Genomic DNA, 16,081 nt, shown 5'->3' with positions numbered 1-16,081 from the left:
CCCTAAATAGTAGGGGGGCGTGACAGATTTGGTAGAGTGCTGAATCAGCAATTTTATGGGGGCGTGGTTAAATTATCGTTCGCCAATCAAATTGATTTTTAAAGCAGTTTTGAAATCCGAGTTTCTTCTTCTTTGATCTTCTCATCAGTGTTTGAGCCGTGACAGTTTCTTCAATTAAGCCTGTACTCGACGTCTACCAGAGAATGGAGAAGGTATCTATAAAGTATGAGGCTTGAAAATGATTGAAGTATGACACATCTGTACATGTACACAGAGAGTACCATTATCCGCTAAGAACACTGGGATCCCCAAGCCCTCTCGTCTCCCTCAGCCAGCCACTGTGGGTAGAAAGAGACCACTCTCTCAAGTTGAGCAGTCATCAAACGGCAAAGAGGTGACACCCTTCATCAGTCATTATAATTATCCTAAACATCAATAATAACTTCACTTGTGTTATGCGTTTACAGAATGGTCCGGCTGTAAAACGAGCCAAGACTTTCTCCTCTACCACTAAACCTGTCACTAAACCTGCCAAAGTCATCACTAAGCCACCCGTAAAGACCACTACATTCAAATCAACAGCTGTAAGGAGTAGTACCAGAGCAACTAAAGCTCCACTAAAAGCACCCGTTACCAAGTGCACTGTTTCCAATACCAAAACATCCTCTGCTGCTACTAGTGGGAAAGCTCCTAAGAGACCAGCATGGGACTTGAAAGGACAACTACAGGTAGGCTGCTGTGGTATCTATTATCTTACCTAATCACCCATACCAACCCTATAGCGCTAATATTTTTAATGTGCTAATAATTATGTATGTACTGATTTCTTGATAAAGGTTTCCTTGCAGGACATGGCTGCTGACCATAAGTCATCAGTGTCCACTATTGATACTCTGCGCAATCAGTTAGATAGTTTTGCCGGACGTCTGGGCGAGCTGGAGCGACTTAAAGAGACCCAGGAGACCACCATCCAGGCCAAGGAAGAGGAGAAGACTGTCGCACACTCACAGATCAAGGTGAGCATTACCTTTGTGCTCATAAATGGCCAGCTATGTAGGAACTGTTTTGCTAGCTATTTCAAAGAGATTTGCTACTTGGCAAATAGTTATGTCTGTTAGAATTCGAGTTGTTACCATAAATTATACTGTTTTCATTTCACAGGAACTGGAGGAGACGATATCGGCTACCAAGCGAGATCTAGAGAGTATGGAGCGATCAAAGGCAGCCATTGAGTGCAGAGCGAGTGAACTAGATGCCAGTCTGTCTCTGAGTCGTACTGAGGTAGCTAGTCTGAGGACAGCACTCTCCCAGACAATGGCCAACATGTCCGCAGTGCAGAGCGAACTGGAGGCAACAAAGGTAGATTTACCAATTAGTAATTGGTAAATACATTGATGTATTTTCTGATCAGTAGGAGTAAAAGAAATGTGAATCACATGAATGCAGTTGCGCTAGCCAAGTGTGTACCGTCCTACTGTTGTGCATATTTATCAGGATAGTGTATAAGAGAGGTTGTTTCTATTGCTGCAGGTGGCTCGAGATTGTGCAGTATCTGATGGCGTGCGCAAAGCTGCCACTATCTCGTCACTTGAGCAGAATGTAATCGAGCTCCAGTGCCTTGTCGGTGATTATCAGGGACGGATAAGAGAGGACGAGATGACTAGAAGAGCTCTCCATAACAGGATACAGGAACTCAAAGGTTCGTATTGCACACACACACACACACACACACACACACACATACAATCTAACCACACTGTATTCTCTTTAGTATCATACATGTACGTAGCTGTGTAATATACGTACATCATCCATCCACACACTGAAGGCAACATCCGTGTGTTTTGTCGAGTGCGTCCGCTCCTCCCCACTGACGCTGGCTATCTCATCGATGATGCCGGTCGGGAGTCCTCTACATCCGGAGGTTCCTCCAGGGGCTCCAAGAATGGAGGGCAGTCGTCCACGTCTGTGCTAGGCCTCACATACCCTGACTCAAACAATGACCAGAAGAAGCTCTCGATTGAGCTCTCATCTCAAGATAAGGTGTGTTTTATTTGATATCATAAACTTGTTCATTTGTATACACATTTTCATTCACAGGCTAAAAAGAACTACGAGTTTACGTTTGACAGAGTGTTTGGCCCTAACAGTAGCCAGCAGTTTGTCTTTTCTGAGATATCACAGCTAGTGCAGAGCGCTTTGGACGGCTACAATGTCTGCATTTTTGCTTATGGTCAAGTAAGTCATCACAGGCAGCTGCACTACTTATACGTTCATCATTCTTGGTTGCTATAATTATATAAACAACGTGATATGTACAATGTATGTACTGGCCAGTACTGTACATGTGTGGCAGAGTTGAACATTGCTACAGTATAGAGTGAAATCAGCTGTACGCTCTCTTTAATTTGTTGTGACATGTGTATCTCTCTGTTTAGACTGGCTCTGGGAAGACATTCACTATGGAGGGTCCGGAGGAGAGAGTGTTGCTGGAGAGTGAGGGGGACATGAAGGGCATGATCCCACGAGCAGTCGATCAAGTGTTCTCATCAGCTCTTCAACTCAGGGAGCAGGGATGGGAGGTGAGGGGTCAATCTGTGTACCTTAAACAAAATAAAAGTATATGACATGTAAAAGCATTAATTTTGAGTCAGAATGTTGTACAGATACATTTTATTCGCACATAACATCCACGTATCATCATTTTGTTGTAGTTCACTTCTTCTTACACACTTGTATATATAATTATTCCTTGCAGTACAAGATGGAGGCCATGTTCCTTGAGATCTATAATGAGAGTCTTCGTGACCTCCTGTCCAGCACTACTCAGACAATAGACATCAAGAAGGACCCACAACACGCAGGGGAGGTCTATGTCACCAATGTCACTCCCTCTGTTGTCACCTCCCAAAAGCAGGTTTGTGCATCTACCAGTAGCTGTGCCTTCATTAAATTATACTTACTGATAACATGTTAAATGTAACTGGTATATTATACGTACATGTAGAATGTTTTCCCAATCACATGACTTCTCTTCTCGCGTTCTGTGCAGGTACAGAAATTGCTTGAGCGTGCCTCCAAGAACAGGGCTGTGGCATCCACTCAGTGCAACGAGAGGTCGTCCAGGAGCCACTCTGTCTTCATTCTAACTATCACAGGCAGGAATGAAGCAACTAAAGAGAGCTGTCGTGGTAAGTGTGTGTGTGTGTGCGTGCGTGCTTAGCAGAGTACAATACATTTTTTCAATTTTTGATAAAAAAGCAGCTGCAAAAATGTGTGACTTTGTTCTCTCCCCCACTCAGGAATACTGAACCTGGTGGACCTGGCCGGCTCTGAGCGGCTGTCACAGTCTGGCTCTGCTGGAGATAGGCTCAAGGAGACCAAGAGCATCAACAAGAGCCTGAGCAACCTGGGCTCTGTGATCATGGCCCTGGCCAACAAGGAGTCGCACATTCCGTATAGAAACTCCAAACTCACCTATCTCTTGCAAAACTCTCTAGGAGGAAACAGCAAGACGTATGTTGTGTGGTATAGTGTGTGCACTGTGGTTTACCTTAGCTACAGCCAAGCCCGTTGACTTGAGTGCATTCTAAACCATTGTGCATTCTCTTGTGTTGCTTGCAGGCTCATGTTTGTGAATGTCTCCCCCCAAGCTGAGTCATACCAGGAGACACTGTGTTCCCTGCGTTTTGCCACAACTGTGAGTACTGTTTCAGTGTGCTAATGACCACTCCATTACTACTGTTGCTATATCCCATGCAGGTGAACCAATGCAATATTGGGACAGCAAAGAAATCGTCAAAATAAAACTTAATTATACGTGTATACCTTATGTTCACGTTCATACTATTTTTTGTGAACTATTTACCCATACATGCCATGCCATTCACATAACGTTTTTGTACACTTGTTCCTCAATCATGTTCTATTTATATGAACTTGATGAATGACTTGAAGCAGTGATTATGATGACACATAATTTACATGTAAGTTTGATGATCATAAAAATGTGAGAGGGGTTACATTGTTGAAGTTGATTAACGTACCTATAGCAATTATGCATGATCTGATTAAAGGACATAAGCATAGTTATATGGGATCAGAATCCTAGTCCCTTCTTGTTACTGTAGCTCCTCCTAGTGCCTAGAGTGGAGTTCCTGGCTCTGCTGGGTGGGTTAGGCGGGGCTCTCTGGACCACACCCCCTGGGCCTCTCTGGGCCACACCTGGACCTCTCTTAGACTGGGTTAGACTCTCGTACAGACCACAGGGAGACACTGTAATAAAAGGTAAAGGGAATCATTTGTATCAACTTGCATGCATGACAAAATTAATGCTTTCAATTCCCAAAGCAATTCAATTGAAAATATATAGCACCATCATGTCTGTATCGAAAACAATTGACTACTCTATAGAGCGCCATCATGTCTGTTATGGTACATACATGTACCTAGTCACATCCCTACTTCAGTCATTTGTGTGCATGCATGTGTAAAAGGAATCAGCACTTAACAATTAAAAACTTAATGTCCCAATTGTATAAAAACATACTACTATAGCGCCATCATGTCTGTATGGTGCATAACTGGTTACATTCCACAGGCCTACTACAGAGCATAATTATAAAGAGAGTTACCAGTTGCTCTCTTTAGTGATAGGAAGAGACTGCATGCCTGAAACATGTCGAAATGGATTAGTATTTTATTTCTTTGCGCCTATCTGACTTATGGTACAACTTGGAATCAACAAAAAACAACAACATGCTATAGGAGCAGCCAGCAAAACTTTCCCGAAAGAGTGCAACAAACGATGGACAAGATATCCATGACTTTGGATTCTAAGCTAGAGATAATTTCATCAACACTTGAAACGATTGCCACATCTTTGTCAACTATAGGTAAGTTTACATTGGCTGCTTGAAACTTGGCTTTTAATTGAGCACTATTAATTAATATACAGCTCAAAACACCAACACATATTGTACAAGTCCTACCAGCGCTGAACCACAAACAACATCTAGTACTCAATCACCAACCTCTTTTGCGACTCAACCTGAAACTACTACAGAAAGTCCTACGACTGAGTCTCCATTTCCAAAAGGGACTCCCGATAACCCGGCCAGATCTTGCAATGAAATTGCTCTGGAAAGTCCTTCAGAGGACTACTGGGTGTACACAGGCAATGGAACAGTTATCCAAGTATATTGCAACATGACAAGGACCTGTTGCAACAATACGGGAGGGTGGATGGTACTAGCTAACTATTCAGTGAATGTAAATGATCGCAGGTGCCCAGACACGTATACTTATGGCAGTTATGGCCCAGATTATGGTCTGCTATTTTACTTTTGTCAAATACCCGGAGGAGTCGGGTACTATTGTCATTCCCTTACTTTCCCCGTTCATGGGATTGAATATTCCCATGTTTGCGGAAACATTTTAGGATACCAATGGAGCTCAACAACTGCATTTGATCCCTACTACCAAAATCAGAGCTTAACAATTGACGATCCATATGTTGAGGGGATCAGTATAACATACGGCCAATATCCACGAAAGCATATTTGGACACTTGCAGCAGCAAGGGACGAACTATTTACAGACAGCTCAAGTTGTCCTTGCATTCGAAGCGATACCGAATTCACGGGAGTGATACCCCCTTTTGTAGGAGACGACTATTTTTGTGCAACATCTATTACGAGTAGGCACACAGCTACTGGAAATACTCATTACCTCCGAAACCCTATTTGGGATGGCAATCAATGCGGTTCTGGTAACACATGCTGCACTTTTAATGACCCACCTATTTTCTGCAAGCAACTACCTGAACCAAGTACAGATGATATAGAACTAAGGCTGTGTGGGGATGGAAGTCTTCCACTGAACACTATTCAGATTTATGTACGCTAAAAGATCTCTGCTAAAAAAATATTAGCCTAGATGGCCATGCCCCTATGATAATGCTTAATTGTGCAAAGATTTATTTCCCCCTACATCGTACACATGCATTTTGCTGACTGTTTCTAATCAAGTGTTGTGCAAAAAAAAGTACATTAGAGCATGAGGTACAATACAAGGAAAGGGTAGGGGTCAGTTAGTACTTTTCACCTCATTCTGACCAGCTACTCCAACACGAAACAACATACTTAGAGGGTTGTAAGTGTCGTAGGTCTCCAGTTGGTCCAGTGCGTTGGTTACAAACTGTTGCACGGCACTGCTGGGCAGCTCCACAGCTGTGGGTGGCTCCACGGGTAACACCAGCTCGTTGACGGCCAGAGACTTAATGAGCAGCGACTGAGACGTTGACGGGAGAATCAGGAAATGAGGGGAGAGGAGGGAGCTTGAGATATCAGCTTTGGCCACCAGCATTTGATTCTGTGGAGGGAGAGGGACTGATGTGTATTATATTTGCAAGGCATGTTGGTAAGTAGCCTCGGTCCCAGGCCGATTTGTTTCTAAGTCGTTTCTAGGCCGTTCCACTACAGAAAAGTCAGGCCGGGAACGATGCTAGTCCGTGAGATACAGCAACTTGCTCTAAGACAAACTTAGATTGAGGTCTTGAAGATTACCCCCACTCACTCATGTACCTTGTCTCTGAGATGTTGACAGAGGGCACAGAATAGCTGCTGGTTAGTTTCTAGATCCTCCCAGTCCAGTTTCCAGCAGGCGGTTGGTTTCAGCACTTGAGGCAGTCCAAAGAGAACGCTTTCACACACTCCCTCGGCTGACACGAGGGCCGTCGCTCGAAGCTTGTGCACCGGTAGACTGGGCACTGAGAGAGAAGAGTTGCCAGAGCCTCTGTGTCCAATGGGCCCATTTAGAGCCTAGAAGTGTGACAAACATCAAACACGCATGCTTGAGTTGATTACAAACATTGAATTTATGGTACTGTTAAATGGCAAAAACCCCATTCAGCGTATTTTCGAATGCACTTACAAACTTTTGTCCGATGCCTCCTCCTAACAGTAGAGGGTCCAATAGTCTCTCGTGAAGGTCACACTTGAGGGAAAGCTGTGAGGACAAACCATCAGACCCTGTCAGGCCTTGCAGTGTAGGGGGTAGAGACAAGTGCAGGTGCTCACTGTCAGTGCTACAGTCTCGCAGCCAGCCCTGAAACACACTCTGCAGGTTAAGTACATCGTTGTCAATGGATACCACCTCCAACATGCTCAGACCTGTAGAGAATTGCAAATCATAAAAAGATAGTAAATTGTCTTGCACAACGAAATTTTGATTTGAAGGAGTACATGTACACGTACAGATAGTACTGATACACATTGAATGTTGACAAAGCTGTTAAGTCAGTGTGAGTATGTACACCTAAGCTATAGCCAAGTACGTATTAATAAGTACACGTACATTGTACACTTTTGTCAGTAACTGGACTAGAGACAACCTACCCAAGTCAGGTGGGCTGTGATGGTCCAGCCCGCCTTCCTCTACACTCCCAGGGCCGTCACTCATGACTAGCCGGTCCGGGTCACTCACACACACACCATTGATTATCTTGAGGTGCTGTAGGTCAAGATGATCGGTCGTCCTCCCCACCATTGAGCTCATTTTCAAAGGGCTCATGGCCGTCAATAAAGTGATTTCTATCTGAGAGGGAAGGTTTGCACTGCCAGGACCCTGCAGAGTTCAGAGTTTAGAATACGACATAGTAAAAATTTAATGGTTACACTCGGGATGAGACTCCTACCAAAAGGCCTCATAATAAAGCAAAAACCACAAGCCTATGGCCTTAGTTGGAGTGAAATTCGGCTAGTCACAAAATATCCGCTCTAAGCATCCACACCATGCAAGATAGATCCCTCAAATGGCTACTAAATTTCAATTTGAATGCTCTTAACTCAAGTTACAGGCAGTCAAAGACACCTACATGTACCAAAAGACGATATCTTCTAGCTAGCAGTACCTGTCTATAGGTCTGAGAGAGTCTGTTGAATTGTGCCAGTGCTTCCTGTAAACCCTCCAGGAGACAGCCTCTGGTTGGACGCTGTCTAGCAACCATGTTCCGTGCAAGAGAGCCCAGTTCTTTTATGGCTGACGTCAGACGAGTAGTATTACCCTTCAGCGGTTGTAGAGGGTAAATTGCCTATAATACAGGTGAACAAAGTCCATATGTAAGTTATTACAATAAGCAATTAACTTTATGGGACATGTAACGTCTGGCTGTGAATGTCAGGTCATCATTTGCTGATGGCAGGTCGACATTGAAAATGACCCGACATTTTTCAGCCTGTGATAAAGTACTTATTTGCATCCCCTGAGTGTCCAATATATAAAAGATAAGTGAAATGGAATGTACCTCTGGATAGTTGCCGAGTACAATGAGACTGATGTAGGGGACTCTGACATGACCCCCTGAGAGATGAGTCAGGAGAGATAGGGTATTGCTTAGTGACTGCTGGATGTTGGTGAGGGTGTCCAGGGTGATAGGTGGTGTGAAGTCTATCAGCACCGCCCTGGCTGCAAGAACAGTGTAGTAAGTGAATACTTAGAGGCATTTGAATGAGTTACCAACCAGGCTGTCTTTGAAACACTTCTCTCTCTTCAGCCATTATATTATAGCATCAGTGGTAGTGTGGGTAAGGATCATTCTACCTAAAACCCTGAAAGGGACTTACAGGCAACAGCAGGTAAAGGATCATGCAAAATAAATACTGTAATCAACCACGTGTGTTAACTCTTTAGGCACTGAAAAATTAATCACCTCCTTGATCCTTCTTTTGTCTCTATTTGCCAGTCGAGTCAAGAGGCACAATGATTTCAGTCAGCCTCACAGACATGCAAAGTAAGTGACTAATAAAAAAATATGTGTCTGATCATAATTATGATATGATCAGAGATATAATTATATGACATATCCATCGTCCAGAGATTGGTCTTGGGCTGGTAACGTTTGGGATGGCCTTCCTCTTCCTGGGCGTAATGCTGTTCTTCGACAAGGGACTGCTAGCGATGGGAAACGTGAGTCCTTAACAACTCTCTTGTGTGTAGTAAATTGTACTATGATCTCATTTCAGATTCTGTTTCTGGGAGGAGTGGTTTTCATTATTGGATTTGAGAGGACTTACAGGTTTTTCTTCCAGACTCATAAATTGAAGGGCTCGGCATTTTTCTTTGGAGGCATTCTGATCGTACTGATAGGGTGGCCACTTATTGGTATGCTTGTGGAGTGCTATGGAGCCTTCTTATTGTTTGGGTGAGTACCTTAATCTCCCACACACACTCACCCACACACACACACACACACACACACACACACACACACACACACACACACACACACACACACACACACACACACACACACACACACACTCACACACACACACTCACACACACACACTCACACACACACACACACACACACACACACACACACTCACACACACACACTCACACACACACACACACACACACACACACACAGAGGGCTGCTGCCACATGCTGTGCTGTTCCTAAGACGTGCTCCATTAATTGGCCATGTGCTCAATCTACCAGGCCTGAGAACGGTAAGAACAATCCTTTACAGCTCTCAGTGATACCCCCCCCCTCCCCAGATTGTTGACAAGTTATCGGATGACTCTCAATCACCAGCCTAAGATAGACATAATTAGGATGCAAGAAATATTATATAGTCTTTTACATTATCTTTTCACTTCTCTTTGTATAATCATTTAATTAATCCATGAGTATTAAATACAAAACTTTTATGAAAAAATGAACAATTGTCAGTAATATTGAGACAACTATGAGTTTGTCGGGTTGTCTATTTTCGTTACTACTGAAGCAATGCATGTACAAGCAGATAATTGACAGGAACTAATCATTACAAAAACACTATACACAAACGCACATTAACATGAGGGTGGGTTTATATGTAGCTACTATAAGAGTCCACTGGTATCAGGTGCCTCAACTATGCTACAAAATGTCTGCAACCAGTGACAACAGAGTTCATAGTCCAACAAGCGAGCATCAGCGGTAAGTGTGACTGTCACTCTTTTGGAGAGTGTCCCCTGGTCATTAAGGACGAGATGAGGGGACCCGATACAGAGAACGGAGGAACTGGTGGGATCTCCGATTGACGTAAAGTGTGCGATGTTAGCTCCTTCCAGATGGTAGAGGCTATATGCATGTATATACAGAGACGAAATACGAATCATTAGCACATAATATGAAGATATTGAGTACCTTATGCTGGAGTTCTCACTCTTATTGTCCTGGGTTGCAAAACCTTCCTGCATGTAATAAAAGCGAGTTACAAGTTACAGTTAGATAGTGATCTATGTGAAGGGACAATATTCCTCATTTTAAAACAACAACCCACTTGAACAATCTTAGCGATTGACTTGAGGGACTGTCCAGCAGCTCCGCCCACTCTGACTGTCCCACTTCCGCCGAGTACAGACACACTGATGGAGGGCAATGGCCGCGAGTCACCATCAACCCACACACAGTTGCTCTGGGGGACTCTCTGTACACAAGAGGGTGAGGGACAAACAATATAACATTAAGGTCACAAGATTAGTACATAAACGATCCTTATAACAAACCTAAATGAATACACCATCATTAATATAACTAGACTAAGTGTTACTCTAACCTGAACTGTGAGAGCAGCAGCTTTGACAAGGAAAGCTGTGAGGTGGTGGTGATCACTGTAGCCGAGCTCAAAGACACGATCCAGAGCACAGCTGGAACTGGTGTATGTGTGAGGAGTGGACGCTTTGTGTTGAGCAACTCTCTGGGCAGCTGCAACTCTGCTACTATCCACAGGGACATCAGTGAAGGTCTGCTTGGAGCCTTGGGACACACTCTTGGCCAATTGTTGGGAAGGCTTTTTTTTATCGGTTTTAGCAGCAGGTTGGACGGTGGTTTTAGTAGCAGGTTGGACGGATCGGCCATCTTTGACTTCTTGAATATACTGAAGGATGTCCCTGTAAAAATACATAATTATTAAGTATGGTTGGTTGATGAACGTCAACTTACCCCTTTAGTAGTCTGTGGCCTGGTCCAGTGGCTGTAATCTGAGACAAGTTGGAGATATTGTGAGTGTATACCAGGTACCGTACAGCAGGTGACAATGGTACTGAGGCATCTTGAGCAGGCACACCCAAGCAATGCTGGCTAGTACTGTGCAGTTGTCTTGTTGCTAGGTTGTTGCTTGAACCAGCTCCTCTTCCACTTTCCAGCAATCTCAGAGATCTTGCTTGGACACATGTCATTGATGTTGAGCAAGTTGTTAACCATCCAAACCTCCCAGAGAGTCCAAAGAGTCGGAATAAGTCTTTAGATATATTTACAGCCATTTCTCGAGAGATGACCTTTAAACCTTTTCTCCTCCTCCACCAGCCCCACCTCTTTGAGTGTTTCGTTAAAACGCCGAGGGTTAGGCCAGTTGAGCAAATGAGCCCCACCCCCTCAGCCATCACATTGGGTTTTCTAATGGTTTTCTATTTCAGTTCCCATGAGAAAACACTAATAATCTCACACTTGTTTACATTAGTTGGCAAGAAGAACTACAAAATGTAGACTGTTTAATTATATCGAGTCTACATGTACGTAGTCTAGACTCTAGATATCTAGATACGTACCACTCTATTCGTCAATTATTGTTTGTTCCACAGAAACCACACAGTTGCATTGCAGAAAGATGAATTTGTCTCCAAGATCACAGTAATCTTTGGTTAGTTGAGCAGAGTTACAGCACTGGACGGTTCCTGGTACCATCTCCCACTGCCTTGCACTCTGTGAGTGTGAGCACTGTTGTGTAGTCACAGTGTTAGCTATGATGTCAGTTTCATCACTTCAGCTAGATCTATATAATATGTAGTGGTAATATAATTATTATTATAGCTATATTATAGCTAGCGGTGGTAATGAGCATGTCTTCCTTCACAGTAAGCGATGTCGTCACCAGCAGAGCTCAAGAACGCTGAAAAACAAAGTGAGTTGGCGTAAATGTCACTTTACTCCAATGCTATGACCTATCATGTATAATTATAGTTAGTCTAGTTAGCACTCCTAAAAAATAACATTTATTTGTCATTCCATTCCTCTGTTTGTAGTAAGTCGTAGCCTACATAGCTAGACATGTACCCGTTGCACATACTCCGATTATCATGGAGACTGATGCACAAGTCTACTTTATAGATCTACTTCCTCTAGCATTCATTTCCTGAATAGCTATAGCTACATGATGAACCGAAGCCACGCTAACTATGGTAACCTAACCCTATGGTAACCTATGATATTGCAGGCGATGAGGAGCAAGACAGCTACAGTACCGACTCACCCACCAGCAGTCATAGCTCCTCTCCAAACACACCCACTAACTCTGTGCTGCTAAAAGACTCGGAACACAATACTGCAGTCATCCTAAAATCGGAAACAAGTGAATCCCGCTCTCTGCCCAATGGAGAATCCAATCTACACAGCTATTCGGCAAGTCTAAACAATCAAGAAGCAGCAACTTTAGGACAGGCTGCTTCAGGCTATGGACAGTTGCCTCCTACCATGCTGTTACCTCCGTACAATTACAAGGCAACTCAGTCGACGCCAGAAGGCATTTCACTGAGCAACTATGTAAAAATGATGACATTGGTAAGTGGTATAATTATGTATGATTGTACACAGTAGGGTGCCTGTGTGTGGTGTGTGTGTGTGTGTATAATGCAAAGGAATTTTTTTAATGGCCATAATCTCATGCAGCAACAGGGGGGTGGAGCTGGAGGTCCCCCTATATACCCTATGCCAGGTGCCTTTTCGCCTGCTGGTCTTCTCACAGATGCCCCAGGCAGTGAGCTGGCCACTGTCATCACGCCGACCACCATCACTCCTCCATACCAAGACATGGGTTACGCCGCTCAGTGTCTCCTAATGAACCAGGCTCAACAGTTAGGGCCCTTCCCAACTGGCTTTCAACACCACCCTCTAGCTAAAGCAAGGTTAGTGTTTTGTAGTTATAATTAGTGGAAACAGTGATTTATATTTTTTATCCATATTCAGTCAAATACCAGCTCATGGCATAAAGCCTGTGGATGACAAACACAGTCACTTGGCGTATCAACAAGACATGGCTCGAATGCATGCAAGCTCTTCATTTCGTGGACAAGCGTCTAGACGGTCTATTAAGCGGTCTCATGACCACTCCATGGAGCCAGATGACGAGAGAGGGGTTGAGTCTGGTCTTGAGCAGCTGGCTGAACGAGGGTCTCAGTTTCCAGCCGAGGGGGATGGGGGTAGGGACGAGAGACGAATAGTCAATTCCGATGCAGTGGATAGACTACCTCACCAGCTGAAGTGGCGAGCACACATGGTGGAGAGCTGGCAGGGAATGTGTGATGCGGCACTCATTGACATGTGAGCTAACAGAAATATGTAAACAGATGTACTGTATTACTAGATACTAGAATATTTTGAGGATGAAATGCGAATGATCCAAATCAGCAGAAAAATTGACCCTTTGCTATTGCGTTCTGGCAAGGATTATGATTGTGTATTTACTAGTACTAGGTTTTGCGATTTATTGTTGTGAATTGATCAACCCTCGCAAAGTTTGCATATGTATGATGCTCACAAAACATTCTAGTAATACGGTATACATTTCCGAGGGGTATTGTGTGGGCTAACGATTAATTACTATTTTTTGCAGCCACAATATTGGGTTCCAGGTGGAAACAGATAAAGGTTTCAACTTTTCCATTATTGATGACTCTTTTGTGTGTCAGAAGAAGAACCATTTTCAGGTGGGGCATTAATGAGACTCATAATTATGCCTCGAGGCGTAGCCGCATGAGGATATAAAGCTGACTATAGAGTAGAGCTAATGGATGACTTATACCATAATTATTTTTCTCTTTCTATTTAGGTGACCGTGACAGTGCTGTTCAAACGAGCACCAAAGTTTGTCAAAATGAAAGTGAGTACGGTATAAAAAACAAAACTGCATGGTCACTAAATAATTCTAAATAATTCTACAGAATGGATCCATCCAACCAATCGAGAGGTTCACATTGAATCTCCACGGCATAAGAGTGAGTTAACATTTCATCACTGATATACCGTATAGCGGGTAGTTTTTCGTTGGTGCAAATTTTTGTATAAACTCTCTATTTAATTTCATACAGCTCAGGATAGTGGCGTTGAATCTAGTGCGGTAGAATAATTTCTAATTTTCGTATAATGTTCTACAATACGAATATAATTTATAAACATTTCCACCATACGGAAATAAGCCGTTATACGGTATTTACAACTCTTCTGTATTGCAGTTTGAGCAGGTGAACAGCAGCATCCAGTTGGAACAGTCACGCTCAGATCGAACGAAAATTAGATACACCCCAGACATGTAAGCTAGTACACTGATGATATAATATTATTTTAACAGCCGCTTTTAGTTAATGATTTATAATTTGTAGGATTGAGATTCCGGACAATCCAGAGAAACCAGTGAAGCGTACCGTCGGTCGTCTTCATTTCAGGTGAGTTGATAAGGTTATAGCGACACTTTTCACACATGTGTACAGTTGTAGTGATTAACTAACTGTTGTCCGAACTGCAGTGAGACAACACATAACAACATGAGGAAAAGAGGTAAACCAAACCCGGAACAGAAGTATTTTTCTCTTGTGGTTGCTCTGCACGCTGAAACTCCAGACAACTCACTACCAGTTTGTGCCCACGTTTCAGAGAGAATCGTTGTTCGAGTAAGCATTGTACTGTTTTGATTGAGCCTTTGACTTGTTATGATCTGCCCCACAGGCTTCTAATCCTGGCAACTTCGACAGTGATAGTGACTACCTCTGGTACAAATGCTCCAACCCTGAGAACATCTTCCACCACGTAAGTATGCTCCTCACACTATACACCCCTCACACTACACACCCCTCACACTACACACCCCCTCACACTACATACCCCCTCACACTACACACCCCCTCACACTACACACCCCTCACACACTACACACACCTCACACTATACCCACCTCCCACAAACTACACACATACACACACTCTTTCTCATGCAGGGACGAGTTGGTATCAACACAGACAAGCCTGATGAGGCACTCACTGTACATGGCAACATTCAAGTCACCGGCCAAGTGCTTCAGATATCTGACAGCAGAGTGAAAAAGAATATACAACCAGTAAGATTTGCAATAACCTACCGTTTTAGCTTCACTATACATGATTATGTTGTCACCTCGCCTCAATTGTAACTACAGTCATAACATTGTGTTAAACTCCATGCATATGTACTTACGCTCACATGTCAATTTAAGTATTTTTTCCATACTAAGGTGGTCTCTCGACATCACCTTGACAACATATCACGACTCAAGCTCTACTCCTACCAGCTGGCCACAGGAGGGGGAAGTGGTGAGATCAGCCCAACACCAGAGGAGGGGACGAGGCATCGCACACAGGTTGGGTTGTTGGCACAAGAGGTTCAACAAGTGATACCTGATGCTGTCATGGAAACAGTGAGTCCTGATTGATTTATATATAACAGACGTGTATACAAGTTCCCCTCTGTCAGAATGCTGAGGCTAAGTTGAGTGATGGCGTGTGTGTAAAGAATCTACTAATGGTGGACAAAGATCAGGTCTTGATGGAGACCATCGGAGCAGTGCAGGAGCTCAAGATCCTCACTGTAAGCTTATACATAAATATACGTACAGTTCATTAAGACACAATAGGCGTATCTGTGTGCAGAATATAATAGCAAGCATTTGACTAGCCTTGTTCCCAGGCCGATTTGTGTCTAATCGAACGCTAGATCTTTTTTCCCCTTCCGTTCCTTAAAAAAAAAATCGGCCTGGGAACGAGTCTACCATTTGATATATACATATAATGTTTCTCGTTACACCCACTCACTCACAACATGTCTATACAGAACAAGCTAAGTGAGCAGGTGAATGTATTGAAAAAGGCACAGGCCCAGCCCTGCCTCCATGATCTGCAGCAGTCGCCATGGGGACATTCTAAACTATGGATAGCCAATACCATGCTGATAGTTATTGTCGTTTTATTACTGTTTATTTAAATTCTTCACATTAATTTTGATAATA

At 43.4% G+C, this 16,081-nt stretch overlaps 6 protein-coding genes across 8 annotated transcripts; 4 read left to right on the top strand and 2 right to left on the bottom strand.

Moving 5' to 3' along the window:
- The first annotated feature begins 85 nt into the window (after positions 1 to 85).
- LOC135346400 (carboxy-terminal kinesin 2-like) lies at positions 86 to 3,956 on the top strand. 2 transcript variants are annotated; one of them, XM_064544017.1, is made up of 14 exons: positions 86 to 212; positions 275 to 394; positions 468 to 728; positions 849 to 1,016; positions 1,162 to 1,359; positions 1,531 to 1,699; positions 1,829 to 2,043; positions 2,101 to 2,238; positions 2,439 to 2,582; positions 2,759 to 2,917; positions 3,053 to 3,191; positions 3,303 to 3,516; positions 3,625 to 3,700; positions 3,763 to 3,956. In XM_064544017.1, the coding sequence occupies exons 1-14, from the start codon at positions 204 to 206 to the stop codon at positions 3,805 to 3,807; spliced, it is 2,055 nt and encodes a 684-aa protein (XP_064400087.1). In that variant the 5' UTR covers positions 86 to 203; the 3' UTR covers positions 3,808 to 3,956. The 2 variants fall into 2 exon arrangements, with proteins under 2 accessions (XP_064400087.1, XP_064400086.1); XM_064544016.1 differs by having other exon boundaries at positions 837 to 1,016.
- Positions 3,897 to 8,634, bottom strand: LOC135346402 (meiosis 1 arrest protein-like). The gene is made up of 8 exons (XM_064544019.1): positions 8,522 to 8,634; positions 8,306 to 8,466; positions 7,913 to 8,092; positions 7,398 to 7,626; positions 6,934 to 7,172; positions 6,585 to 6,821; positions 6,144 to 6,372; positions 3,897 to 4,275 (listed from the first exon to the last, which is right to left on the bottom strand). Exons 1-8 carry the CDS (start codon positions 8,556 to 8,558, stop codon positions 4,100 to 4,102), a joined length of 1,488 nt encoding a protein of 495 aa, XP_064400089.1. The 5' UTR covers positions 8,559 to 8,634; the 3' UTR covers positions 3,897 to 4,099.
- On the top strand, positions 4,560 to 6,015 carry LOC135346405 (uncharacterized). Its single transcript, XM_064544023.1, has 2 exons — positions 4,560 to 4,895; positions 4,958 to 6,015. Exons 1-2 carry the CDS (start codon positions 4,679 to 4,681, stop codon positions 5,905 to 5,907), a joined length of 1,167 nt encoding a protein of 388 aa, XP_064400093.1. The 5' UTR covers positions 4,560 to 4,678; the 3' UTR covers positions 5,908 to 6,015.
- Positions 8,635 to 8,647: 13 nt separating the features above from the next.
- LOC135346410 (vesicle transport protein GOT1B-like) lies at positions 8,648 to 9,710 on the top strand. The gene is made up of 5 exons (XM_064544028.1): positions 8,648 to 8,791; positions 8,876 to 8,967; positions 9,024 to 9,202; positions 9,434 to 9,515; positions 9,564 to 9,710. Exons 1-5 carry the CDS (start codon positions 8,761 to 8,763, stop codon positions 9,603 to 9,605), a joined length of 426 nt encoding a protein of 141 aa, XP_064400098.1. The 5' UTR covers positions 8,648 to 8,760; the 3' UTR covers positions 9,606 to 9,710.
- A 92-nt stretch (positions 9,711 to 9,802) lies between these two features.
- On the bottom strand, positions 9,803 to 11,362 carry LOC135346404 (pyruvate dehydrogenase protein X component-like). The gene is made up of 5 exons (XM_064544021.1): positions 10,996 to 11,362; positions 10,610 to 10,943; positions 10,334 to 10,480; positions 10,198 to 10,244; positions 9,803 to 10,131 (listed from the first exon to the last, which is right to left on the bottom strand). Exons 1-5 carry the CDS (start codon positions 11,313 to 11,315, stop codon positions 9,891 to 9,893), a joined length of 1,089 nt encoding a protein of 362 aa, XP_064400091.1. The 5' UTR covers positions 11,316 to 11,362; the 3' UTR covers positions 9,803 to 9,890.
- A 77-nt stretch (positions 11,363 to 11,439) lies between these two features.
- Positions 11,440 to 16,056, top strand: LOC135346399 (myelin regulatory factor-like protein). Of its 2 annotated transcripts, none has more exons than XM_064544014.1 (17): positions 11,440 to 11,564; positions 11,634 to 11,756; positions 11,908 to 11,953; positions 12,266 to 12,609; positions 12,718 to 12,953; positions 13,015 to 13,368; positions 13,661 to 13,754; positions 13,877 to 13,927; positions 13,989 to 14,042; positions 14,280 to 14,356; positions 14,427 to 14,489; positions 14,570 to 14,714; positions 14,770 to 14,850; positions 15,038 to 15,157; positions 15,311 to 15,493; positions 15,550 to 15,663; positions 15,907 to 16,056. In XM_064544014.1, the coding sequence occupies exons 3-17, from the start codon at positions 11,914 to 11,916 to the stop codon at positions 16,054 to 16,056; spliced, it is 2,106 nt and encodes a 701-aa protein (XP_064400084.1). In that variant the 5' UTR covers positions 11,440 to 11,564; positions 11,634 to 11,756; positions 11,908 to 11,913. The 2 variants fall into 2 exon arrangements, with proteins under 2 accessions (XP_064400084.1, XP_064400085.1); XM_064544015.1 differs by having other exon boundaries at positions 11,449 to 11,534.
- Positions 16,057 to 16,081: the final 25 nt, after the last annotated feature.

Source organism: Halichondria panicea, chromosome 13, assembly GCF_963675165.1.
Source record: "Halichondria panicea chromosome 13, odHalPani1.1, whole genome shotgun sequence".
NCBI lineage: Eukaryota > Metazoa > Porifera > Demospongiae > Suberitida > Halichondriidae > Halichondria > Halichondria panicea.
The sequence above is the reverse complement of the archived record's forward strand: the minus strand, read 5'-3'. Positions and strand labels throughout refer to the sequence as shown.